This window comes from Myodes glareolus, chromosome 5 (assembly GCF_982192425.1).
Source record: "Myodes glareolus chromosome 5, mMyoGla1.1, whole genome shotgun sequence".
Lineage (NCBI taxonomy): Eukaryota > Metazoa > Chordata > Mammalia > Rodentia > Cricetidae > Myodes > Myodes glareolus.
The window spans coordinates 60,106,545-60,133,790 of record NC_142030.1 but is presented as its reverse complement, the minus strand read 5'-3'; the positions used below and the strand labels follow the sequence as shown (position 1 = coordinate 60,133,790).

Genomic DNA, 27,246 nt, shown 5'->3' with positions numbered 1-27,246 from the left:
CTTTCTAAAAAATAAAAGCGAATTTCTTCCAAGTCAAAGTAAACTGTTTCGTATATAGTGTTATTACATTAACCACTGCCTTTAGTTGCTGGAAACAGCAGTGCAATTCTAGCTGTGTCCAAATAAATCTCCTCTCTTACGATGTAAATCAGGTTGGCCTCAAGCGTGTGATCCCCCTGCCACAGCCGCCCAAGGGTTGAGGTTCCAAGTGTGTACCACCATGTGTGCCTGCCTCCAGAGTAAAGTTAAAGGCAAAACACCACTACAGAGGCACTAGAAAGTTGAAATATGGCAGATCTCATGGGTCAAATAGAAACAGAATTTTATAAACAGGAAGGGAGCCGTTTCCAGGTCTGATTGCTGGCATTGTCCACCTCTTCTGGAGAACTGGCCTCTTCTGCCCCATGAGTTCCCATGGGTTCCAACAACAACCTCTGTATCAAAGGGGACACACTTTATTTTGTTTTTATATCACAGGCACTTACAAGGAAGGGTCCATTTTAATGCATGAATTAGTATATTTGGAAGAGGTAATTTATCAAGGAAAAGCAGTTAAGAGAAGTAAAGTGTGTGGCTGCAGGAAGGGAGATGTCTTCAAGCCTAGCTTGGCCGAAGCCCTACAGCAGTTCACGAATTCAGCAGGCATCTACTTACTACATTATCAGTTAGGGTCGACCACTGTGATTCATGATGAGAATCCAGGGCTAAAAAGGGGCCCACAACCAACCAGACTCACATTGGTGGGTACAGGTCACATCATAGAAACAGGTATTACAACACGGGGCTATAAGGGACACGGGAGTCCGGAGGAAGAAGGGTGAGTGTACCTGAATCTACCAAGGGAAGTAGAAGAGGAGAAATTTACCAGGAATGAAGAGGAGCTTAGCCAACACAGTAGGACAGCTACAAGGGAAGGCAAAGGAGTAACCAGGCATGGTGGTGTGTGCTTGTGACCCCAGTACTTGGGAGGCTGAGGAGGAGTTCCAGGCCAGCCTGAGCTATGCTGCAAGATTCTGACTCAAAACAAAATAGATGTTATGTAAGGAAGAAAGTAAGCGTGGTGAGCACTGAGACTGCGCAATGGGAGGCTCCAGATCACAGGGCATCTCATTTCCATCACACATTCATGTGCTGCTTAGTGTGAGCTCGGACAAGCAATGTATCTGTCTCCTCAACTGATGAAACAAGAGCAGACTGGATGAGCGCTAAGCTCCCCTCTGTCTCGGCTAGCTTGGGATCACCAATCTTTAAATGTTCAAATTCTTGTAGAAGTTGGCGCTTTCCTTTCTGACTTCGTATGCACTTTAAGTAGAAAATAGAACACTCTGTTCCCCTTAAATAACACCAGGCAGAAAACAGCCTCATTCTTGGCATCTTTCTCCTGGTGACGCTCATCTTACTCGCCGAAATAAGCTTAGCATCAGGCGCCATCCGTGAGGGATACTAACCAATGTCTATTTCCCACCCCATCCCCCAGAGTTTGTAAATCAGAAGGAAGTGGCAGCGTGGACCTATAACTACAGCATAAAGGCGTACCCGTGGAATTACTCTCGGGCATTCTGCCAGAGGCACTTCACAGACTTAGTGGCCATCCAGAACAAGAATGAAATCGCTCACCTCAATGATGTCATCCCCTACTTCAGCTCTTACTACTGGATTGGGATCCGAAAGATCAATAATAAGTGGACCTGGGTGGGAACCAACAAGACTCTCACACAGGAGGCTGAGAACTGGGCCGACAACGAGCCCAACAACAAGAGGAACAACCAGGACTGCGTGGAGATCTACATCAAGAGTAACGCGGCCCCCGGCAAGTGGAACGATGAGCCCTGCTCCAAGCGCAAGCGGGCCCTGTGCTACACCGGTGAGGCCTCCCCTGAGCGCACCATCGTCCCTGAAAAATAGGTCTTTCCTGGTCTGGGGATGTAACCACTTGAGTCTGTAACACGGGGCCACAAAGAGAATGCAGAATTCCTGGCATTCCTGAGTGCCTCCGAGACTGTGAGATCAAGATTAGAGAAAAGCATCTATTTGAAGCTAGAAGGGACTTTAGTATGGCCCAGCCCACCCTCCTTATGATCGATGACACTGTGCTCGGGAAATGTTACTTTCTTAGGGCCAGGAGGCTTTCAAAGAATTTTTACAAAACAGAAAAAGCCTTGAAAATCACTGACAAGGTGTTGCTATTTCTTTTCTGGTGACAAAGGTCAATATCACTAATTGGTATGCTTTTCCAAAACCCGGATAGGATCCATCCCTAACAACCCAATGTTCCAGACACACTGACATTGACTGACATTTTGCACTATACAAACATTGACAAACTCATTTTGCAATGAGGTTTCCTACAGAAGAGAGACAACACATAGATAGGAATACTGCAATGAGACATTAAGTTTGGTTGCTGAAATAATTATCTGCAAGGTTTGCCAGTTCTCAGCACGTGTTATTATGAGAAGATTTATTCTTTGAGTTTCTCTTACTCTCCTTCCTGGAGACCCAAATCTGTTTCCTAGCCATCTTTCAGTAGAAATCGGCATCAGGGCATTGATACTTTCTGCTAGAAAGCTGCGCCCATTTTGTCTGACATGAAAGAGTCCCTCTGTCCATACAGCTGTTTGTGACTACACTTGTCACTCTGTCTACACATAGCTGTGCCATCCTTTGGAAGTACTAAATGTGCCATCCAACAGGAGCATTGCAATCCTTCTATGGTGAAGTTAGACCGGGAAACCCCGCCGTCTAGCACTTTTCCATACCAGCATACATTAGCGTAAGAAGGTCCAGATTGAGAGGAAGTTTGTCACTGTTCCTAAGAATACCAGTGAAGCAAGTACCCACTAGGACTGAATGCCAACCACACTATCACTTTGTGTAGTTCTGTTTACGTCATTTATTTATTTAGTCTTAATCACTTTTAGTCCTCAGGGCCTTTATCAGCCAGGCCCTTCTGTTGCTCCTATTGTGGCAATGCCTTTCACCGGGCGTAGGGCGGCCCTCTACATGGCTCCCGAAAGGGTGGGGTCACAGCCATGTGATTCTGACCTCTCTTGTATCCACGCAGCCTCCTGCCAGGACATGTCCTGCAACAAGCAAGGAGAGTGTATTGAGACCATCGGGAACTACACCTGCTCCTGCTACCCCGGCTTCTATGGGCCAGAGTGCGAATACGGTGAGGCTGGCGCTTGGGTGGTGTTGCTTTGGCAACTGATCTTATGTGAGAGATAATGCCAGGAAGTAACTTACGATGGAGCCTCTCTAGACAAGAAGGGCGAGTGGGAAATACCCTCTGCTGTCTGTCTGCCCACTCCACACAGTTATCTCAAAGCACCCGGGATAAAAATCACTTTATTTTCAGAGAGACCATTCACTCATAATATTTCAAGGAATAAAAGAGAAATACGAAGACAGGAAGATAAAATGAGAGCCTTAATGTTTAATTTTACCTCTTTGAAATAAAAAAGACAGTGAGTGAATTGAACTGTCCAGAAAGGTGATTATTGTCTAAGGTGCTGGCAATGCTAAGGAACCCGGTTAAGACGGAGGCTTGGGGTAGGAGTCTAAGGAGGGAGAATAAAGAAAGCTGCAACTCACTGTGGGTAGCAGAACTTTTAAGTCTACAATGAGAAAAAAAATCAGCATTTTTGTCCCCCACAGTCCAAGAGTGTGGGGAGTTTGACCTTCCTCCACACGCGCTCGTGAACTGCAGCCACCCTCGGGGAGAGTTCGCTTTCAGCTCACAGTGTGATTTCCGCTGTGTGGAAGGGTACGAATTGGAGGGACCCAGAAAGCTGGAATGTTCGGCTTCTGGAATCTGGACACATAAACCCCCGCAGTGTAAAGGTAGGCAGACCTTATTTTTTCCATCCTCACTAAGTAATTGGAGTTTGGGGGACTACATCCGGGGGCAGCGGGCTTTCTCTTAAGAACTTTGCAAAATCGGGACTGAAAAGATGGCTCAGGAGTTAAGAGCACTGGTTGCTCTTCCAGAGGATCCAGGTTCCATTCCCACCATACACATGATGATTGATAGCTACCTGTAACTCAGTTCCAAGGGATCCATTGTCCTCTCTTGACCTCGGCAGAAACAAAGCAAACATGTAGCATACTGACTTATGTGCAGGCAAAATACCCATACACATAAGATCTTTTAAAGTAAATGAAAAATTAAAAAAAATAAAACCTTGAGAGGATAATAAGGATCTAAATTAGCTGGAAATTCTAGTTACCACAATTATAAGTCAATCAGGTTAACCCTGATTTTCATTTTTGTGGAGCAAAATGGTGGTTTAATTTTTTTTTTAATTTATTGGCAAAAGCATTGGGAAGGAACTCCTTCCGTTTTGTTCCTTGTCAAATGAACTATGATGAGAACTTGGGATTGAGCTTTTGTCATTGCTTCTTAAGCCAAAAACATGGCTATTTGGATCTCTGAACAGTCATTGAACTCTACTTAACCAACTAAGAATGACCTTGCCTGCCACTTTGGGAAAGTATAAATGCCACAGAATCCCAGAGCTTCCAAAACGCAGGTGGGACTTGTCCCAGAATGAACGCCATGACTCTGTTCTTACTCTCGGCCTCCTAGTGCTTGGCCCTGAACAGTGCTGAAGGAGGAAGCGTGGCCAGCATCTGGCCCACAGGATCACCCAGCAACAGTGAAGCTGGAGCTTTGGTACAAAGAGGGACTCGCTTAAGTTGGACAGAGATGGAGCGATGGGGCACCTAGGGGTGGGACTAGCTCCAGTCCCAGAGTGTAAGAGCAAAGGTCATTGAGATATATAATATCCATTCCACCCCATCTTAGCTGGGGCATAGATGAAGCTGGTCATCTTGAGGAGAAGCCATCTTGAATTGTCAATTTTTAATTTTCCTTCATTCCTTCCTACTTGAGCTGGATTGTTTAAATCTGGGATGGGAAAACAGTATCAGTCTGTGGAGAAACAAAGGACTGATTTTGCTATAACGAAAATAGAAAAAATCTATTCTTTCCCCAACTCATATACCACAAGTAGTTTCAGAATGGTATTGGTAGTGTTCGTATGTTTCATATGTAAGAGGGCAAATACATCAATGTATTGGCCTTAGGGATCGGACTTGAAACACACAAAGCATAAAGAATGTTAAGGACAAAACTTGGAGAACTCTGTGCTCAGACGTTCATTCAGGTCACTCTGAGGATTGATACTCCGTGTCAGGTTGGTTAGAGCATCCTGGTCCCCACATCTTCCCAGTTCCATCTGTGTTTCCACAGGCAGGTCTATGGAGTTCTCTGTGGGTGTGGCTTCCCTCCATGCTGGGTATTTTCCCTATTCATCATCATTTGGTTTTTCTGTTAAGCTGTGCAGTGCCAGAGCCTGGAAAGCCCTGTGCACGGAACCATGGACTGCATGCACCCACTTGCTGCCTTTGCCTACGGCTCCAGCTGTAAATTTGAGTGCCATCCTGGATATCAAGTGAAGGGTTCGGACACACTCCATTGCACTGGTGCTGGAGAGTGGACTGGACCATTGCCAACCTGTGAAGGTAAGATGATTAATTTTATCAGCTCTCGATAGAACCTAGGTGAAGTTATGCCACGGTAGAATGACTAAGGGCTCTTAAGGACAAAGTCAGCCTTCTCTAGGATTATACTTGTTCAACCTCGGGAGCTTGGAGATTTCTCATCTGTGAAATGAGGCTAAGAATTGCCGGGTGCATTGTGAGAATTAAGCATATGAAAGGCACACAGTGAAATAGCATGTGTAAGCAGGATGTGGTGTCACATGTGTGTAGTCTCAGCACTTGAGAGCCTCAGACAGTAGGGCTTCTGTAAATTAAATGTTAACCTGGATTGCACAGTGAGTTGGAGGCAAGCTGGGTCTGCATAATAACATTTTGTCTAAAATGTGAATTAAAATAAAGAAAAGACAGAGGAAAGAGAAGAAATGGCAAGTATAAAATACAAAGGATAGACTTGGGCACTTGCTTACTTCAGGCTCTGCCTATTTCAACCACATCCCCTTCCTGTCCCACTGGCATGTCCGCTCTGCAGGGCACTGTCCTACACTTGAGAAGAAGTTAAAGCAGTAGCTATAGGGATAACGAGACATTTGGGCTCAAAAGCTCTGGAGATGGACTCTGCAAAGGAATGAAGGAACCTGCATTAAAGAATAGCTGTGGTACAAACCCGGGTGTTTACATAATACATGAAGACTGAACTGTGGGCAGTTGCTTCATTCCTTCATCTTATGGGGCAGAGATGGGGGAGGGAAACTAGGAGACTGAAGGTTGGATTAGTAAACTCCCGGATCTGGATGACAAGCCCAACTCAAGATGTGTGAGGCTTTTGAGAGGGGCTCAGGCACCGGTTCAGTGGGGAAAGCACTTGTTGGAAGCCTGAATACCTGAATTTGGCTTCTCAGAATCAGCATAAAAGCCAAGGGTGGTGACATGTGCCTATAACCTCAGCATTTGGACTGGGGAGCTACAGACCAGAAGATTCCTTGAGTTTGCTGACCAGCCAGTTTGACTGCAGCAGTGAACCCCAGGCTCAATAAGAATCTCAGAAATAAGGTGGACAGTGATGGAGACAGACACCTGACATCAACCTGTGGCCTCTACACCAGCACACATGGGCAGTCATGTGCACATGCCAGCACGTGTGAGCATGCTCATGCACACACACGCACGCACACATGCACACAGACAGGCATACACCTCAACACATCGACTTTAGGGAGATTATATGACATTTCTGATTCCCATTATTCCTTGATTATAAGGTAGAAGAAGAACACTAGAGGACATTAGGCCCTGACACGCTCTGGTTCTGTAAAAACCAGAGGTGAGGATGAAAGGGTGGTGTCTGTGTTCTCCGATCTGCAGACATATCTAGAGGCAAACCATCTCCACAGAAGGGTTTGAGGAAACTGGTCCTTATGAGAACTGGGGTCATTCAGAGTATAACTGTGCAGGAACTCACTTTGAACTGCACTCACTTGGCAAACAATGTGATTAAGATGACATCCTGTGTTCTAGGACACAGGCCACTTGGAATCATCATCCAGCACTAGGTCAGAGCATCCTCAGTAGCTGCACTATGCCATCTGCTTCCTCATAAGCCTACATTTCCCGTATCTGTTCTTTTAGAATCTGATAAACATTGAGTGGGCACCCTGAGTTTATCAAAGAGAGTGTAGGGCTCCAGGGTGCATTTCTGAATGACTACCCCAGCATCAAGGAGACTGTGGGGTAAAAGGGAAGAATTACCATCCTGCATAAATAATGCAGTGCAAGGTCTGAGGAACCACACAAGGAATCCCTCCCCCTCGGTTAGGTTGGGAAGGAAGCCTTCTGAAAGAAAATAATGACAAAACTGAGATCTGAAGAGTGAGCCACCTAAAGAGGGACATGGGAAGGCCAGTTTTCCGGGCAAACAAAGAGTTAAAGATTTTGAATATGGAGGTAATTTGGGCAGGAAAGCAGCAGCCTCTCTCAATAGACTCTACAGAGAAAGGCCTCATCTCTGGCATTCTCCCTTCAGCCATTGCGTGCGAAGCTCCGGAGAGCCCCGCCCACGGGAGCATGGATTGCTCTCCATCCGCAGGAGCATCTGTGTACAACAGCAGCTGTACTTTCACTTGTGCGGAGGGCTTCGAGCTGAAGGGAAGTGATGTCATCCGCTGTGCTGGCATGGGACAGTGGACAGCCCCGGCTCCAGTCTGTGAAGGTAATGTGACATTGAATCATTCCACTGTGCCTCTCAGGTGCGATGGGCACTTACCATCTGTTGGGCATTGACAGAGAATCTGAGATGGGCTGGACTCTCCGTGTTTGGTACCAGAGATCAAATGGTGGGCAAGGCAAGTTTTAAGCAATGTTCACGGCAGCATAGTCAAGGTGAGAGTGGCTTTGGTTGACATGTTTGGAGAGGGCTGAGAAGACCAGCGCCAAGGAAATGATATATAAGGAACGACGGGAGATGGTAGAAGAGGAATGAACAGGCAGTTAGTCCAAGTCTGTCATTTTTGGTCAGCGGAATTTCTGAGCTCTGTGACTTCTGCTAAAAGAGGCACTAATACCAGCTTTTCCTACTTGTGTCAACAACGGTTATGAGTTGATGTGTTCTAAAGCCACCAACACTGCTGTCAACTTTATAAACACAAAGAAAGACAGAATGAAATAGTTACCTTTTAAATCCCAAGTCTGTGGTCTTATTTGACAAAATGGCTCTCTTTTAGGATTTCATGTTCTCGGTGTTTTGCTCTAAAATAAAGACTAAGTCACAGGGTGGTTACTGGGACTGCCTCATTTTAGAAAGGGTATCTGTACAAAACCAAGATCCAGAAGGATGTGACAGCGTCTTATGTCACCATTTATTGGTACTCTTCAGCAGTCTGTGTCGATCCCTGGTCCTGTGTATGGCCTGATTTTAAGATGAGCTATTGCTTCTCCAGTGATTGGCAAATGGGACTTGAAGGAATCTGTGTATACTGAGGTTCACAGTGGCTCTATTCAAACAGTAAACTGTGGAAGCAAGTGAGCGTCAGGGGGTGGGATGGATAAACAAATTCTGGTGTTCATATATACTAGAATACTATTCAGCTTTAGAAAAGGAATTCCAACATGCTCCAATATGGATAGTTCTTAAAGACAATGAGTCACCCTCCAAAAATCAAGGAATATATGGTCATATATATTATTTAAAGCAACATAATCACAGGGACAGACAGTAGAATGATAGGGGAGAGGGAGAGAGGAACTACTGGGGTTAGTGTGTATGGAATTCAGCTTGAGGTCATGCAAAGAGCCCTGGGGAAGAGTGGTGATGAAGACTCCATGACAGTACAAACGCAGATGACGCAGACACTTCAGTCAGCTAAGAGGCACAAGGCAGATTTGATGGTTCATGTACTGAGCGTGATGAAAACAGTGGAGAGAAAAGCAGACAGGGAAGAAATAAAGGTGCGTGCCTCGCGGTGGTAAAGCAGGGAGGCCGGTTAAACGTGCTGTTGTCTGTTGTCCAGGAGATACAGACATGCCGAGCCCTGCGACTCTCTTTAAAAGGATCACAAAGGGTTGTTCAAGCCACTTTGTACCCGGGCAAGTAAATGTCAAATGATCCCGAGCCGATGGTTGGATATGTTCTTGAGCATCTCGAATTGGAGCCTCCATCACTCCTTTTATTGTCCTCACTAGTGTTTCTACGCCCATAGCCAAGGTCTGCAGCTGCTGCCCAGCCTTGAGGATGGCTCTGGTGTCGCCAGTGCCTCTGCGGCTGCTACTGTGGCTGGTAGCCAGGATTTATTGAGCATTTCCTGTGATCTCAGATAGGCTAATGTCAAGAGGTAGTGAAAACTATTATTCATATTTCAGAGATGATAAAAATGAAATAAGTGATTTCTCTCCATATAGGACTATCATATATTTACAGATAATAGTGTAGTGAGAGGCAGTGAGAAGGAGCAGATAAGACAATGGGGATGAAATGAGTAAGGTACAATTATATATATGCGTGTGCATGTGTATATAAAATGTCACAATGAAACCCATCATTTTGTATGCTAACTAAAACTGTTTTACAAAAGACCACACTTTAATCATGATCATAATTTTTATTGTTTTTCCATTTAACATTATACATAGACACACCTCCACAATATTTTGCAAGTAAAACACATGAAATTTAAGAAACATGAACATTCCTTTCATGAATCCACAATTTACTTCCTCCTCCCAAGACTTATGCCCCATTTGTGCTTTTAAAAAAAATTCTTACAAACAATGCCTTGACAAAAATCACTGAGTTGATTTTGGTATGAATCTCAAGAATCTTTATACTCTTCAGAGATTCTTGAATCCAAAGGTATGATAACTTTAGATTGACTGGAACGTATTCCCAAACTATTCTACACTGGCTCAGTTAATACTGGTTCAGTTAGAACCGGTTCAGCCAACACTTGTTCAAACATTTCTTCCTTGTAAAATCCATCAAGTGTCATTGACATTAATTACAACCTTTTTCTTTATCTTCCAAGTAAAACAACCTCAACTCACAAGTGCTTATTCTTTCACTAAAAAGGGCTGTTGGGTCAAAGTCAACAACACTTATGTGTGACAGCTTCCTTACTCCCTGCCTTCCTCACCCCTTAGCTTTGCAGTGTCGGGAATTTTCAGTTCCGAGAAAAGCTCAGGTGACCTGCTCAGACCCCTTTGGTGCCCTGAAGTACCAGTCCGTCTGCAGCTTTTCCTGTGATGAAGGCTCACTCTTGGTGGGAGCAAGTACAATAAGATGCTTGGCTACTGGACAGTGGAGTGGGGTTCCTCCAGAATGCCAAGGTAAGCACGCATTCTCCCCATTTTCTTGGAAGTAAATTGGAAGCAATATTCTTAAAGGCTATGTCCGTGGCAGTGACTGTGTAGTGTCTACCTTGAAACTAGATGAAAAATGAGTGAGTACTGCCGCTAACCCCTTCATCCTCTGTCCTGAGAACCCCAAATGGAAATGTCATCGGAGGCTAAGTGGATACTGCGAGTGTCAGGATGTTTGTTGATAGATATCAGCAATGCATCCATTTGCTCTGTCCTTGTCAGAATCTACATCAGCACTAGCAGGCTCCTATGACGAGCAACACTCACTAAGTATAGTACCCAGAAACAGGATGAAAAGAAAATTTAGTTTGAGTGTTTATTCCAAGTGATCCAGCACTTTCTTCTTCTTCGGGACCATGGCATGTCCCGCTGGAACAAGGAAGGTAGAATTATAGAACCTAGTTGCAAGCATTCTCTGAGATCTGTATAAGAGTGGAGAAAATGCTTAGGATAGAGCAGGAAGCGCAGGGGAAAGGAAGAATACAAGCCACGAACCATGGAGATTAGAGCATCCTCAGAAGAAAACAATGTGCAGATTTATTAAGACCATTTATCTCTGTTAGACTTGGTATTAAAAAGCCAACATGTCCTGTGAGCACCATAACATCCTGTGTGAACTGGAGCTGGTCTAATCACCTGACTTTATGAATTGAAGATGTGTAATTTTCGACTTTTCCCATTTCTTTTTCTTTCAGTGTATCTATTGGTTTGAGACAGATTTATGACAAACACTTTTAAAACAAGATTTTTATTTATAAAATCTACAAATAGAAATACAGTAAGAAAACAGAAAATAAAAAATATCCTCTTAAGTATCCCCTAAAATAAACCCCTAAAATAAATATTGCTAATATTCTAGCACAGAGTGCTTCCTGTATTTTCTCATCCATTTTTCCTTTGTAATAGTATTTTTATTGTATATATTAAATTTTAATAATATTCTTTATATATACAATATGAAATATTTCTGTATTAATTGTCATGCCTTTAACTTTATATACGCCTTCAATTACTAAGTAAAAGCAAACAGGTCATGAAGAGGAAAGCGCTTGTTATTCAGGTCACAGAAGTGTATACACACACACACACACACACACACCATTGTAAATCCAACAATGCATGTATGAATAACTAAATGAATTAATTAGCAGCAGAATGGGATTTCTCCATGCCAGGCATCAGAGCCTATAGCGAGCAGGAGGTGGGGTTGGGAGTGAGGAACTGAGTCTGGAGAGAGCAGAACGAGGCCTGAGCTTGCCCCTCAGCTCTCACCCTCACCACACTGAAGTTCATATGACTTTGAAGAAGAGCTCAGAATTCCCGAGCAGGCTTATCAGAGTGATCAATCCCTTCCGGGAAAGCCAGGCCTTGCATTGCCCCATAGTCCTGCTTATGGGTGTTCACGGCCAGGAGGTTGCTCCTCACCCCAGCTTCCGGTGACCTTCCTGTTCCCTTCTGCTTTCAGCCCTTTGTTTACTCTGGAGGAACTTTCTCCTCTTCTGGCTGGGTGCAGTGAAATACCACATGCGGTCGAGGCAGGAATCCACAAGCTGTTGCGGCACTTCCGAGGGAGAGCGTGCTATCAGATAATTTCCCTTGTCACAGCCCTCCACACTCACCCTTGCAAAGTCACAGGAGAGCTGGAAATGACTCCACCAAACCAAGGACCCACGCCCCTTTCCCCTTTGCCTTTGCAGTTCATAGCCTCCCCCATCCCTGACCACCCTGCCCCCCATACACATACAAAACTCAGGAAGCTTTTGCAAGTGGTAAACAGTACCTCAGTCTCTGTAGAAATTAATTAGATTGAGAGGAGTATTGCTGCGGGGGAGTAAGAAATGACACTTTCTGGGGGAGTACAGGCGACACCTTAAGACTTCATGCTGCTGAGTTAGCTGAGCAAGAGACAGCTGCCTGGGATAGCTGTACCGCTTCCTCTGATTTAAGACCATACAGTGAACAGCCAAGCCCAGCAGTAAAGAAGTCCCTGAGCCCATGCTGACTCCCAGTCTTCTCTTCTGAGGGTCAGTCCTTGGGCTTCTTTGCTCTGTGGATCGGGAGAGGACCATCTTGACAACTACTGACAATTGGTGCTGAGAATGTATTCATTCTCGGACTGGCTAAGACATTTTTAAAATATTGAGATTCAGAGAGGTTAAGCAACTTTCCCAAAGTCACACAGTATGATTACTAGCCCAAGCTAGTCTCCCAGCACCTCACACTTGAGTTTAAATATGGGATCACAGAACTGTGAGACCTGACGTAACTTTTACTGGAAAATAAACTGGGGCCAGGAGATCATTTATGCCTGGTCCTGTGGGCTGAGATGACTTCTGGGAAGAGGTGGAAGCTGGCACTTGCAGACAGCTGATAAAACGCCTTGCCTCCTTTATCCCCTTTCACATTTCCTCTTCGAGTGTGACTCAGGAGACTGGCTGTACAGCTAAGAGTAGCTATGAGGCCAGAGTTAGCTTTTCATAGGCTGGAAATGAAGCAGCTAAGGTTGAAAGGGTTGCCATGCATAGCAAAAGCTGGGTTATAGGCCCAGATTCCCTCTATCCGCCGCTGGGGAGGGGAAGAAAGAAATCTGCCCCATTTTCCACCTCTGAGTTCTTGGCATTGTTTGTTGGAAACACATTTGGTTTGTTTCTCAAGAAGATACCAAGGCAGCAACTTTCTGGGTTCTGGGGCCTCCACAATGAACCTCAAGGCACTGAGTCCCTTGTAGAATTTCCTCAGAAACCCCGTGTGGGTGAGATCTCAGAATGACAGTCAACTGTAAGAAACTGCAGCTGTCACTAGTTCCAAGGCCTCTTACAGAGAAAGAGCAAAAAATGCAAACAAAAAAAATGATCACCTTTAGCCAAATGCTAAACTAGCAAGCCGAGACAGACAGACAGACAGACAGACAGACCGACAACACGCGTGCGTGCGCGCGCGCGCGCGCGCACACACACACACACACACACACACACAGAACAGGGAGGAAGAGAGTGAGAAAGAAAGAAGGTGGATTTCTAAATGCAGAGTGCTAACATGATCTCCCCTGCCCCGCTGTGTCATTGCCACCGTAGGCATCACCTGTCCACCTTTGCTCAGCCCTCGCAATGGAACCATGACCTGTATCCAGCCTCTGGGAGGTTCCACTTACAAATCCATGTGCCAGTTCACCTGTGATGAAGGATTTTATCTTTCTGGACCAGAAAGATTGGATTGTTCTCCATCTGGACAGTGGACAGGCACACCGCCCACGTGTGAAGGTAGGCACATGGCTCTGTCCTATCTTGTCACGTCTCAGATGTCATCATAGAAGGAAGAATCATTAGAGATTTGGATGAAGGTGTCCCGAGCTAAACACTAGGCATGAAACTCTAGATCAAAAATTTCCTTCTCCCTGAATAACCGTTTAACAAATTGAGTATAAATAATTTCAGTCTTAACAATGTTTTCACGTCATCATAGAACATGATATCACCATTCTAGAATACTAGTGGAAGTCTATATCATTTCTGTCCTATGTATGAGAAAAAGACAGCTCAGAGGTAAGGTAGTCCAAGGTCATTGCCATTCACAGTGATACTCAGCTATTCAATGGAGCATTTATTTTCTGATACTCTTTCTCTTTCTCTACCACACTCTCCAGTCATTTCTTCCTATATCCACACTCACCAACCCCACCAAGTCTCAGACTAGTAGCTTACTTGGAGATGGATGTCATTTACCTACCCTGGCTTTCATGTTCCCTCCTATTTCACTCTTGTTTCTTTATGGGCTTTAACTCATTGAGTTTAAAATGCAGAAGTTGTGCATCCTCCATTGTGTGTGTGTGTGTGTGTGTGTGTGTGTGTGTGTGTGAATGTGTGTGTGCATGTTTGCATATTGCAAAATAAATGTGCATGTTTCTGTAGTATGTATAGTGTGTGTGTGTGTGTGTGTGTGTGTGTGCAGGGGTAGTATGCAGAAAACATTGATGTTGGGAGTCTTCCGTTATTGCTTTTGACATAATCTTTTAGACACATGGTCGCTCACAGAACCCAGCCCTCACTCATCAACTGGCTATACTGACGAGCAAGCAAGCTCCAGGGACACATTCATCTAGATATGAGCAGCCATGCCACATTTTTACACAGAGCCCAGAGATCTGACCAGGAACCTATACTTGCCAGGCAGATACTTTGCCCACTGAGTCATCTCCTCAGCCTTTATCTATATCACCTGCAATAGTAAATGAAATCAAAATGAGTGTGTAACAAGCATATGTTGAAGCAACACTCACTCATGCGAGCCCAGCCCCACTGACAGTGTCAGGGTAGATCTCACCTGTGTTCGACTTCCTGGAAGCACCCGGTGGGAGCAATGTATTGCATATAACTACAGGCATGTAGTATGTTCTAAAAGAGAAGTGTGCCACGTTAGTTCATTTATAATTCATGTTTGGGTTCAGAAGGGTTATTGCTCCAACTTATTGTTCAGCGCAATCAGGGTAAGTAATAATGAGACCCACACTTCGCAAACTTTTTATTTGGTCTACATAAACCACCTCCGAAGAGGTTACTGACATTGCCCACTGAAAGATGAAGAGAACGGGGTATCAAGAGAATAAGTAACCGTCAATAAGCACATGGAAAGAAGGTCAGAATGGCAGGCTACATGGGTGTTTTTAACCACAATACCACACTGCCACCTAGCGGCAGGGCTTCTAAACCCCGGGTCCAGGCACAGGCTGCAGGTGTGACTTCTGCAGGTGGTCAGCGGAGAGACTATGCCTTAAAAACGTCTGTTAGAGCTGTGCGGAAACAGTTCAAATACTGCTTATCCATCCGGACACTGATATCCCAAGAACTTACTACTGTACTAAAGGGCATAATGTTAACACTTGCTGGGAAAAGATGCACTTCTAACCTCAAGGAACCCAGGCCATGTGAGGGCAGGGAATTTATGCATTGTATACACTGCTCAGCCCTTTATCTCTCACTCTCTCTCACATTAGTCACAAGCTCCTAAGCTACACTGTTCAGATTGTGTTTTAAGGGCAAAGAACCAAATTCCATTTATAAATCCCATTGAACTTTTAAGCCATGTATGTAGCCAGCTCAGCTGCGAAGCCTGTGATCTCCCACACCACTTCCCTCCACTCCATCCTGGGCCTCTTATCTCTGCAGGAGGAAGTATTTGCCTCCTACCCATGAGCCCGGACTGTACCCAGGGACAGCACCCCTAACAAAACGTGGTCTTCAGTAATGTCAGTCTTCTGAATCCTAATTTTAACGCCTTGCTTCATATCCACATTGCACTGTATCTTTAGGGAAGCCATTCCTTTTCACTGTCTTGCCTTAATTTGGAATTTTAACCCTTGGGAACCCAGATTCTCATGCAATATTTTTCCAGAACCCTAAAAGGGACCACAGAGACTTGTGATCATCAGCCGGTGGGACCCCTAGCTTCTCTCTTCATTGTGCACTGATGTTTCCATTGTAGAGGGGGGCTCCACAAGTGTTTCCATTATGAAGAATACTGGTTCCCTGGGCCCCTTGAAACTTTTGGGCCATGGAATCTTCTCCATGAGCATACCACCGACAGAGGCACTTCTGATTCCCATAATGCCATCTGCGAGTTGGATTGCTTAAGTTCAGCTGCTGTGTTTCTCCTGTCCCCACCTATAGGCCACCTCCCTGACACAGACTATTGCTCTCCTCATGGTTAACATGGTTCCCCCATTTACTGTTCCTCTAGAGACCATGTTGACCACTGAATTCAGCACCTGATACCTTGCTTAATCTTCTTAGGAAACAGAGACCTGGTTTTACGTTCACCTCCAGCTCCAGCACTGTGTTATCTCCCTATCCACGTCCAGGTTCTGAAATACAGTGAGCATGTCCCCTCCGAACCCTGGGGTGGTTCGCTTCTCTCCTTTCCTCCATCTCCTTGACTGCTTCCGTGCGCTACTGCAAGGATCCATAAAACACCCCCAAATAGCCTCTTACTGCAAACCCCTGTGCCAACATGCTGACTCACTGCTTCAAGAGGCAGCACATAAAACTTAAACAATGACTGTTCGTCAGCTATTGAATGAATAAACTCTGTGAAACACAGAAGATCTTAATAAGCGTGACTTTCTCATTTGATCCTTCAGCCATCAAGTGCCCAGCAATCTTCGCCCCCGATCAAGGCAGTCTGGATTGTTCTCATGATCACGGAGAGTTCAGTGTTGGCTCCACCTGTCGCTTCTCCTGTAACAGGGGCTTTGAGCTCGTGGGATCAACCAGTGTGGAATGCACAGTTTCTGGAAGCTGGTCTTCACCTCCACCAACCTGCACAGGTAACGACAGACTCACCAGGGAAGCAAACTTGGGGTTATCTCTCCACACTGATGACACAAGGCTCATTTGTGTGGCAAGCACATATTACACTGTTAGTGTAGTCAACACACTTGTGGGTTTTTTTTAACTTTCTAGGAAGTTACAAGGATCTTCTGTTCTCAAATAAAGGACACACTGACTCTTATGAAGAGAATTGCTTTCACATCTTTTAAGCCTATTTATCTCAAAAATCTTTATTGAGCAAAGTGAGTGGGACGTTGTACTTGCTGAGAATGCCAGGTGGCAGTTATGGGCCTGGGTGTTTGGAATAAGAAATCAAGAAACAGAGAGATCAGGTATCATAATTCTATCGATGGCAAGTTTATGACCAAGTCAGCAGTATTGTTTCCAGGTCATCTTTCGTGTTGACCTTGGGCCAGGGAATAGTATATCTTCCAACAATCTATAGGCAGTTGTTTGCATCTAATGTGGCCTTCTATTGAGGTGCTAGATCTCTGTAGCAACTCTCCAAATGCCTCCTTTTTAAGACTATTAGTAGCATCAGCTCCACTTCTTATGATCAGGACAATGGCTTTTCATGGGCACTTTTAAAATACTGTTTTGCTAAATCATGTGTTTACTTGTGTGTGGTATGCGTGCACATTTATGTGCTAGTGTGAGAGCCCCTGTGCATGCTTGCAGAAGTTGGAGGAGGCCAACAGTTGTCTTCCTCTGTTAGTTCCTCCCCTCCTTATTTTCTGAGACATGGTCTCTCACTGGACCTAAAGCTCACCTTTTTGCCTAGGCTGTCTGGCTGTTAAGTTCCCAGAATCTACTTGTCTCTGTCAATGCTGCTTTTTATGTGGGTGCTGTGACTTGAACTGCGGTCCTTTTGCTTTCAAAACAAGTGCTGTCATACACCAAGCCATATATAAATTGTTAGAGATCTCTTATTACAGAAAAAGTTGAAGGCAGCTATTGCATGACAGCCTTAATTCAGATATGCTCTCTTCACCCATGAACGTACTGAACACTTTGAAATGTCTTTCTCGTCACAGGTGTACCATCACTTCCTAACCCAGAGGTGCGCTGTCCCGCTCTCACCACTCCTGGACAGGGGACAATGTCCTGCAGCCACCATCTGGGAACCTTTGCTCCAAACACCACTTGTTACTTTGGGTGCAAAACTGGATTTACACTGAGAGGAGCCAACTCGCTCCGATGCAGGACTTCAGGACAATGGACAGCAGTGACTCCGGAGTGCAGAGGTAACTAACTAGGCAAGGACAGGGAGCTCTGAAGCCATCTTCCGGCCTGTAGACAAGTCAGACGGTGTGTGCATCTGGCTGTTTAAATTCCACCCAGTGCTCAAAACCGCTCCAGGCTCTCACTCCTCCATGAAGCCCACGGCAGTTTCAGCAGAAGAATGTGGGCAGCCACCTGAGCTCCGCCCTCCCCCAAACCACTTTATACACAGACGACACATGCACAGGTCTACATGTGTCCGAGCTAAAAGCACACACATGTAAATCCAGCTCAGCCAATTGGGAAGTACAAGCTGCACCATGATTAGTTATGTGGCAGTGTAAACCTGCAGTATTCTCGCAATGGTTGGAATGTAAGATGCTAGCCCTGAGGGACACTTCTTAAGGAGCTACCACACTATGCACCAAGCATGGGGTCCCCCATCTCCTTCATCTTGATATCTCCCACAAAGCACAGCATTGAGCTTTACAGATGTCAGGACTGCTCTCTAACGCTTACTTGGATTAAATCTGATTTCCTGGCGTTTCTTTCCTGTCCACAATTTACAGAAAACAATCTGAAGTCACCTAAAACATAGTTTAAAGAGAGTTGTAGTCTCCTCCTCCAAATTTCTACTGTCTGTGAGGGACATGAAATAAGTATTTTGATATGACACACTAACATGGCTGTTCACCACACTGTATCAGTAATAACATGTAGACACAAAGTCAATAGCGGTTTAGAGGGGCAAGTTTTGTAAAGAGACTTTTTGGAGATTAGAGCATCGCATTAGCAATTCATCGTAGGGTGTGGGTCAGCCTTGTTCTCTGACAAGCACTATTTCATGGCTACTTTGGTGGGATGGTATCTGGAGAGCTGCTGTGGCTCTTGCATGTGGCTGACCTCCTTTCTGACTTTCCACATCAGGCATCTCTATTGCCAGTTCCAGTCAAGTTAAAAGCAAACCACAATCCCGTTTGCCTTCTTCTGTGTATGCGCTTCCCATTCATGCTGCTGTTGCTGTCTTTTTTCTTGCAGCTGTAAAATGCTCGGAACTGCACATGGACACACCGGTAGTGACGAACTGTTCCAACCCCTGGGGAACCTTTAGCTATGGATCAACCTGCACCTTCCACTGTCCAGAGGGGCAGTTGCTGAATGGCTCTGCTAGGGCGACATGCCGAGAGAACGGCCGCTGGTCAGCTGCCATGCCGACATGCCAAGGTACATATTTCATATGCTTTAGAACATGACCTTGACCTAGAAGACAGAATCCCTGCTTCTTTTCTCCGCATTTCTCATGGTGGCTTTTCTTCCCTTCTCTGCCCTCCCCGCTTGCCTGATGAATGTTTTGCAACGAGCTACAAAGAATCTGTTGCTTTATAGGAGCCCTAGAGATGAGGCTGGTGACTTTGTGGTCCAGGCCACTCCTTGCCATTGTTTTGAGGTGTGAAACAACTTTCCTCACTTCTTATAGCCTCTGCCTAATGCGCCTTGACGCTTCAAATATATTAACCAAGGGTTCTCACATCAAGTCCATTGTTGTGCCAGACCTTTGTTTACTATCTGCCTCTAAATTTGCCTCAAGTCATTTAATTGTGCCCCATCCGTTTGCTAGCTCTATCTCAGCCCCCACATCACCCTTACTTTCCCTTAGCAGCTGCGGCTAGCTTCTGTTACATATCCAAGTCATTGATTGATAAAGAAAAATTGCCCCATCATTGACTTCGTTTACCCAAATAACCATGCACATGTCCTCATGAATTTGTATCTACTAAGTTCCTTTCAGGGGATCTTTGTCTTATCCACTTTAGAAATCATGATTTTTTTTTTTAATCAAAAACTTTAAACCTTGGGATGCAATCAGGCTCTGCGTCCTGTTTCGTTGCAGTGGATTTCTCCCTTCCAGATCTTTCCTCTCAGGTTTTCGGCCCTGGCAGGCCCTTTGAGGATCTCGCTCACAGCCCTGGCTTAGTTCTTGGGAGGATGACTGGCCTGTGCTCGCTCCACTCACACCTGTCACGTGTGTTTATTTAGCAGGACCACTGACCATCCAGGAGGCGCTGACCTACGTGGGTGGGGCAGTGGCATCTACAACGGGTCTGGCAGTGGGCGGGACACTCCTGGCTCTGCTCCGAAAGCGTCTCAGGAAAAAAGGTAAATACGAAGGAACCCTCCTGTTTTCTGTTCACGATTCTGGAGTGAAGGGATAAAGTCAGTAGTTGCCGTTTAGAAACAGCTTGATTTTTTTAAAAAAGAAGACTAATATTTGTGGCCTTGAGTCCTGACTGGTTGTCAGAATCACCTGCAGGAATTTATGACAATACAGAAATTCGGAATTTTTCCTTTTTTCTTTGTGTATGTGGTGTGTGTGTGTACACACATGTGCATGCCTTCTGCATACTAAGCCAGTGCTCTACCACAGGGCTGTGTCACCAGCCATTATGTGAATTTTTCCAAAGATTCCCCTTAAAATTCTGCTGAAGCATCTGAGAGCCTCTGGCACCACAACATTCGTTGCAAACATGCCACGCTTCTTTCCCTCACTTGCCATGGAGTAGCCGTTGGCAAATCAGTTTTTCCAGACAGTGGGGCCAATAGTGACGGTCCCTGAGGTCAAGGAAGAAAAAGTTCTGTAAGAGGGACAGATAAGTTAAACAGCACACTTACTGGCTGTGGTATGTCTGCAAGAAGAAAAATACAGTGTAGATGTTACCAGAACATAGAACAATGGTTCTTGGATCAGATTGGCACGACACAAAGGTGTCCTCAGCCGCTGCTTGGGTTATGGGATGTGACCAAGAGAGTAGGTGAACTAGGGTTCTAGCAAAGAAAACCACACATGAAAACCATGAGCTCGTTAGATAGTTGGGCTAAGTGGTGTGTTTAGCAGCGAAGAACAGCTGAACCCAGCAGACTCACAGATCAGTGGGGAGGAGAAAGCTGGAGGTTGAGAAGCCGCTGCTTCAATAGTGTTCTAAATACCCAGCAATTCTCGCCTGCAAATTTGTGGTTTGGGAGACGATTTAAGCAGGAGAGTAACCAAATAACGAAGACTCTCTCAGGGACCCCTCACCAGCCTGTTGTCAGAAAGAGAACTTAAACCCAAAGACGAAAGAAATGCCCAGTTCTTAGACTTGCAAACGTCATTTCTCCATCTGCCGTGCCTTGTCGCCCCAGGGTTGATTGGCTTCACACACGTTCCTCTAGAAGCTAATGAGGCTCTGACTGTCCTTCCTCATAAACAGCGTGAGGCGCTGAGCACCGACTGACGCTTAAAGCCAGACAACTGGAAGGAGCTGTGTTAAACTATTCCAGACCTCGCATTCCATTGACCTTAATTGCTCGTGGGACGGAATGTCCTATGCTCTCCCTGTATTGTTCCCCACACAACGCCACCATTGCATGGCATCTGTTTCTCTAACACTTGTGCACGTGATCTCGTGTGCGTGGAAGACGGACGGTGGCAAAGGGTGGTTTCTTGATGATGCGAGAGATGTGCCAACAGTTATGGCGAATTCCTCCATGAAAACGTGTGCTTACTTAACCAAATCAAGATGGCAGAAAGAAGAGTTCTGGAGTCCCAGCTTTAAGCTCTATAAGCATGTCGGAATCGCACCGTTTTCTCCTGCCCCACCCATGGTCTTACAAACCATTGCCAAACTGTTTCTTCAGTTTTCAGATAAATTCAAGGGTATAAAAGCGCCAGTAGCCTCTCATTTTTCTAAATCTCTGACAATAACTAAATTTGTGAGTTGGGGAAGGATGGCATTTCCTGGGCTCATCCCAGTTTGGCTTCCTATGTCAAAATAGTCGATTGTCGAGTAACAAACAGTGTTGTAGCCATGTCTCAAGACTTAACAACCAGTCTGCTGTTTAGATTAAGACAGGAGGCTCCTGATTGCTTATGTCACCAGGAGAGAAAATGAAAGCATCCACTGTAGTGTCCTTGTGCGTTGATTTATGAGATTACCATGCTAGCTGAAGACCAAGGGACTAAAATCCTGGCTAAAGGAATAGGGAGCCCTCAAGTACCGGATCTGGCAACCTCAGAGATATGAGGACAGGGTAGCTTTTTCCCCCACAATGTTAAAAGGCAAAAAGCTAGGAGGATTTTGAGATAAAATGTGATAAAATGCTCAATTTAGTCTAAAACAAATACCGCTTATGTTTCAGGCCAGCCAGTCCCTAATATTCTGCATATAACATGTGCCTCTGAAACTCAGCCTCCAGATTTTCTTCAGTAATTTCTAACGCTGGCAACACTCTTTTACCTCACTGCTTTCTTTCATGTTTTCTCCCTTATTTCAGATGATGGAAAATGCCCCCTGAACCCTCACAGGTAAGATGGGAATGTTCTGTGCAGACAAATTTTGCTAGTCTGTCTTTCCAACGTGCTGTGTCCGGGGAATTGTGCGAGGCTTCCTCCTCTCTGGAATATATCTTCTGCCATGTCTTTCCTGGCCTGAGAAAAAGTGTGTGGGCAATATATGCCAGTTAATCATAGTGTTTTAAGTATCAATACTTAGGGAGTTACGGGTTCTGGAGTCCTGCCTCTGCTTTGCAGAGAGTCCTTCTCTCTGAGGGCTTGCTGCTTGTGCAGGTGTCTTTACCCCACTGGCTAAAGACAGTAGATATCCTCATAGTATAAAAACGAAATAAGCTGGGAAGTGACTTATGATAGAAACGGAGTGCTAGAGCTCAGAGCTCGGGCGTTACCCTAGCAAACGCTGGCAGAACACTGAAAGTTTGTACACTTCAGTAGGTTCTCCGTGAGCAATGGCTCCGGAAGAGACAGCGGCTGTCTCTTGGGAAAATACTGTCTTAGTACAATTCACAGATCGTAAAAGATGAAAAACGCAATATTTTCATGCGAAGCGATTAAGTTCCAGGCCTTCTTTAATCCTGAATAGTGCTATTCCAAAGCCACATGGGATCTGGGACAATTCTTTTGTATCCTGTGTTTTTGGACATCTAGCATCCCTGGCCTCTGCCCACCACATGTCCGTCCTCTTCATCACCATGAAAATCTAAAAACCATCCCTAGGGGGCAGTACTATCACTCTGTGGAAACCCTTGCTCAAGTACCCGTTATCAAGATTGAGAACTTTGTAACTATTTCTTCTCCTCAAGAAGAGGCTGCAGCCCCTAAGAGGGTAAATCGTTTTCCGCACAGAAACCAATGGCAACTATAGTGTAGGTAGGGCTGGAGAAGTGGCTTGGTGGTAGAGCATTTGTTTAGTGTGCCTGAGGCCCTGGGCTCCATTCCCAGTACCGTGAAAAAGTGTGATTGTAAAGTGCAAGTCAAATTACCCAGAGCTCTGAGTGGGACCTTGAAAGCCGCTTTTCTATTTGCTTTTCTGATAAAGATAAACAGAATTCCAGGCTAGGCGGCAATCCGTTGTTTCTAGAGGTACTACGAGCTGGCTGTTTTGAGGAGTAATTTCATGGTAGAGCCTCACTGTGTTTCTGTTCTTTAGCCACCTAGGAACATATGGAGTCTTCACTAATGCTGCGTTTGACCCAGTCCCTTGAGGTGAGCTCCCTATGAGGACATTTTTGAAGAAAATAAAACAGTAAGGGAAAGGACAAGAAGATAAAGCTTGAATTCTCTTTATATCATTGTGTATCAACTTTCAAGCATGTACTAAAATGTCACGCCATGACAGAGACCATATTGCAACAAGTACATGTGACAGTGGAGGGACCATAGCGCTAACCCAAGGATTTCCATCCATCTGAGATGAAAGATTGTAGCAGCACATATGTTGTCCCGGGATACGCGAGATTGGCAGCCAAGTAGTATCGACACTGTGGGCTTGCCATAAAATCCCCTGTGCTAACTGATGGGAAAACTGAAGTCATCTGAAAGCAAATTTTCAAATAGTGTGATGAAAAGTCCCTTTTCCCAAGAGAATCATCCTACTGGTAGATAGGGTAGGACCTAGAAAGAGGAACTGTCTTGAACATCAGGGGTAAGGCATGAGGAAAGATTTCTTTTTTCTCTTAAGGATAGTTTAATTTGTTTTCTTTCATTTTCAGAGATCTGGTCTCCTGTCTCCTCCTACTGTCTCTCAGGATTCTGCACGCAGATGCCAAGCTCCCTGACTAACTCCACTGCATTGGCTGTGGTTTTCTGTAAATAACCAGCCGGGAACCAAGCAAAAGAACTATACACATTCCCACCCCTCCACCCACCCCTTCCTGCTCCGCCTCTCACCTTCCTCTAGAGCAGCCACAGAAACCGGAGCAAACGCTTTTGCTGTGGTCTGTGACTTTGACCTTGCTGTTACTGAAGATGGGAGCTAGTCCAAGGCACTGGGGCATCTGACTCACCAGGAGACCAGACTGGAGAATCGAGGATCTGCTTTTTCTTGGGGCTCCGAGATGCTGGAGTGCAGGAAATTCTCTAGATGAAGGGAGAGACTGCTCTAAGGTCTCCTGGGTCTTCCGTGCTTCCTACCTATGAGGTTCTTTATACCTCTGCTGCTGACACTTTCCAGAAACTTCCACACGGTACCAGAGGCCACAGAAGACCAAGAACAGAGCCAGGATTCCACATCCTAATGCAGACCTTCACTCCACCAAAGCACCCAAAAGTTATTGTTCGAATATGTAATCAGACTCCCCAAAATGCCAGGCTCCTCTTGTTTTGTTCAATAAGGGTCTATGTATCTCACATTGTCTACCACCAATATGGTGACAGTTACAGTCGTCCAAATGACAGCTAAACCCTCCAGTGAGCCAGCAAATATATGTCATCAGTCCCCTGTCCACAGAGAACAAGTCAGAGGAACAGAAAGGGTCTTCATTGTATTACTGTTCTGCAGGAAAGAACAGATGTTTTATATGTAATTTAATTCACATATTTAATAAATAAGTCACTGAAAATTATATATGGTTTGTCTCTAATTGATGTAAACATTAGGGAGTCGAACAGTGCAGCTGCTTTGCTGTGGTGTAATGAAATCCAATGACCCCCATGTAGACTGGATTCATATAAGCAAACAGGCAAGCAAAAACAGTAAAGCTGCCCTATGAAAAGTTACAGTGATTTTGAAAAAAAAAATGAAAGCAATTTAGGGACTTGCTGCTTTAAATTTTTTTTCCTCAGATGCATTGTCAATAGCAATAGTGTGTGTGTGTGTGTGTGTGTGTGTGTGTGTGTGTGTGTGTGTGAGAGAGAGAGAGAGAGAGAGAGAGAGAGAGAGAAGGAGAAACAGAGAGAGAGAGAGAGAGAGAGAGGAGAAACACACACACACACACACACACACACACACACACACACACAGAGAGAGAGAGAGAGAGAGAAACAGACAGACACTGACACTAAGCTAGGTATTATAGGATCCACGATCTCAATCCCAATCCCTCAACCTGTCTCCTATGTCAGAATTTGCATTTTGTTAAAAAAAAACAAAACAGAGGATTCTAACAACATTGGGAAACCCTGGAATTGTGGGTCAGAAGTATAAGTTAATCTATCTGTGGAAACTAGAGAATCCTGAAAAACTAATACAGGATAATCGAAATAAATATAATCTGAATAGATCGAGTTCATAAAACAGAGAAATCAATTTGAACCCAGAATCAGAGATAAAGGCAGAACTCCTGATTTTAAAGCACAAGAGAGCAGAGAGGGAAGACAATGGGTGCATTTTTAAAAATATAGTTAGATATACATGTCTGTTAATTAATTTTTGGTACAAGGTCTCACTGTGTAGCGTAGGCTGATCTCAAGCCTCAAATTCGCTTTTTCCCACTTCAACTCCTTGTGTGTTGGGATTCACGTCTTCCTTGAGGGGCATTGTAAACTAACTGGAGAATATGAGCAAGGGAACAAAAGGAAGAGTGGGGGTGGGGAGACCTCTGAGGATCCTGGGTGGTGCCTGATTGCAATTTACTGACTGTGCTGGAAGCCTAAAGCATCAGCAGAAGCAGAGTTCTAGGGAAACAGGGACAAGTTCTTTTGGTGATTCAGATATCATTCACAGCTTCCCCATCAACAGAAAAACAAAATCTAAAACAACATGCCTACATCCTTCAAAACATGGCACCGCGGAGCAGGAGAATATTAGCATAGATAAGAACCCAGCCTGCAGCTGCCTTGGCACTGGGAGGGGGAGGCATAGAGTTGACAACATTTTTTCCCCTCAAAATAATTGGATCGAGGAAAATTACAATTGCCATCCTTATTTGGCAGATGTCAAAAGTACACCGGAGATATAAGGTGATTGGTCCAAGATCACCTAGCTACCGACTATCTCAAGTAAGTCCTGTTCTCTGCTACACTTGAGCTGGTGACAAGCCTTACCAGGTGGTCTGGGCCTTGGTAGAAGTTACCAAAGCAGTCTGGGACGCTAACCTGTTGGTGGACTTGTTCTCTGGCCATTTTCTGTGCCTAGTAAGGGCACAGTGTTGTTTTCCTGGGATCAGAGGATGGGTGTTGGATCTAAGTGAGGCTTGCAGAAACCAGCAGGCAAGCTTAAACTTTGACCCTTCCTCCCCGTCCCGCCACCCTCCCACCACTCTCCCCTCCCCCGCAGGTTAAGAGTGGATAGGTGGGATTGTGATGGGGGCAGGAACCCTTGGGCACAGTTCCTGTGCCACAAACTCCAGCAGGGTTGCCCTTTCTTTCCTTGTAGCACGCAGCTCCTAGTTAGGTTCCCTAATAAATGCCTCTGGCCACAGGGGGCAGTGACCTCAACAAGCCCATGCTTACTGGAGGCACAGCCGGGAAAGGGAGGTAGGGTGAGCCAGCCGCCGCAGGGGACAGGGACACTGCGTCCTCAGCCTCCTAGTCCTCCTGGGAGCCACGACAGCTACAGCGCGCAGCGCGGACAGAGAACTGAGGACTGCTGGTAGTGGCAGGGCGCGGCGGAACAAGGGCCATGCTCCTACTCTGCCCGCGCCTCTGCGTCCTGGTGGTCCTGGGCACCAGCTGGGCGGGCTGGGGCAGCCACCCGGCCGAGGCAGCGCGGCTGAGGCAGTTCTACGTGGCTGCTCAGGGCATCCTCTGGAACTACCATCCTGAGACCACAGACCCAAGGTAACTCGGGGTGGAGTCCAGGTGGGCTTCCTCTCCAGGGAAGAAAATCCACTGTAATTACAAGTTTTTTGTTTTTTGAGAGGTTGTGTGTGGGGGGGGGGTGCAGACAGACAGACAGACAGAGACAAACAGAGAGAGATAGAGAGAATACAGTTAAAGTGTAATAATGGTGGGTGCTAATTTTGTCTCCACTGATATAATTTATCATACTGAGGATGTAGAAATTTTTCAGTGTGAATAGTTAGCGATGGCTAACCGTTTTTCCGTCACAACCCCCTCCCCGAAAAAAATGTTAGCTCC

The 27,246-nt window shown here is 45.3% G+C and overlaps 2 protein-coding genes across 2 annotated transcripts in view; both read left to right on the top strand.

The window, feature by feature from the left end:
• Selp (selectin P) overlaps window positions 1-24,791 on the top strand; it is a 34,071-nt gene extending 9,280 nt beyond the window's left edge. Inside the window, exons 3-16 of the mRNA XM_048421344.3 lie at window positions 1,478-1,864; window positions 3,065-3,172; window positions 3,658-3,843; window positions 5,341-5,526; window positions 7,526-7,711; window positions 10,135-10,320; window positions 13,428-13,613; window positions 16,487-16,672; window positions 17,711-17,920; window positions 18,936-19,121; window positions 19,935-20,054; window positions 22,209-22,239; window positions 23,378-23,433; window positions 23,940-24,791. Coding sequence (XP_048277301.3) covers window positions 1,478-1,864; window positions 3,065-3,172; window positions 3,658-3,843; window positions 5,341-5,526; window positions 7,526-7,711; window positions 10,135-10,320; window positions 13,428-13,613; window positions 16,487-16,672; window positions 17,711-17,920; window positions 18,936-19,121; window positions 19,935-20,054; window positions 22,209-22,239; window positions 23,378-23,432 — 2,213 coding nt within the window. The 3' untranslated portion in view covers window position 23,433; window positions 23,940-24,791. The remainder of the gene's footprint in view (window positions 1-1,477; window positions 1,865-3,064; window positions 3,173-3,657; window positions 3,844-5,340; window positions 5,527-7,525; window positions 7,712-10,134; window positions 10,321-13,427; window positions 13,614-16,486; window positions 16,673-17,710; window positions 17,921-18,935; window positions 19,122-19,934; window positions 20,055-22,208; window positions 22,240-23,377; window positions 23,434-23,939) is intronic.
• A 1,680-nt stretch (window positions 24,792-26,471) lies between these two features.
• Window positions 26,472-27,246, top strand: part of F5 (coagulation factor V) — a 79,200-nt gene continuing 78,425 nt past the window's right edge. Inside the window, exon 1 of the mRNA XM_087906337.1 lies at window positions 26,472-26,946. Coding sequence (XP_087762463.1) covers window positions 26,789-26,946 — 158 coding nt within the window. The 5' untranslated portion in view covers window positions 26,472-26,788. The remainder of the gene's footprint in view (window positions 26,947-27,246) is intronic.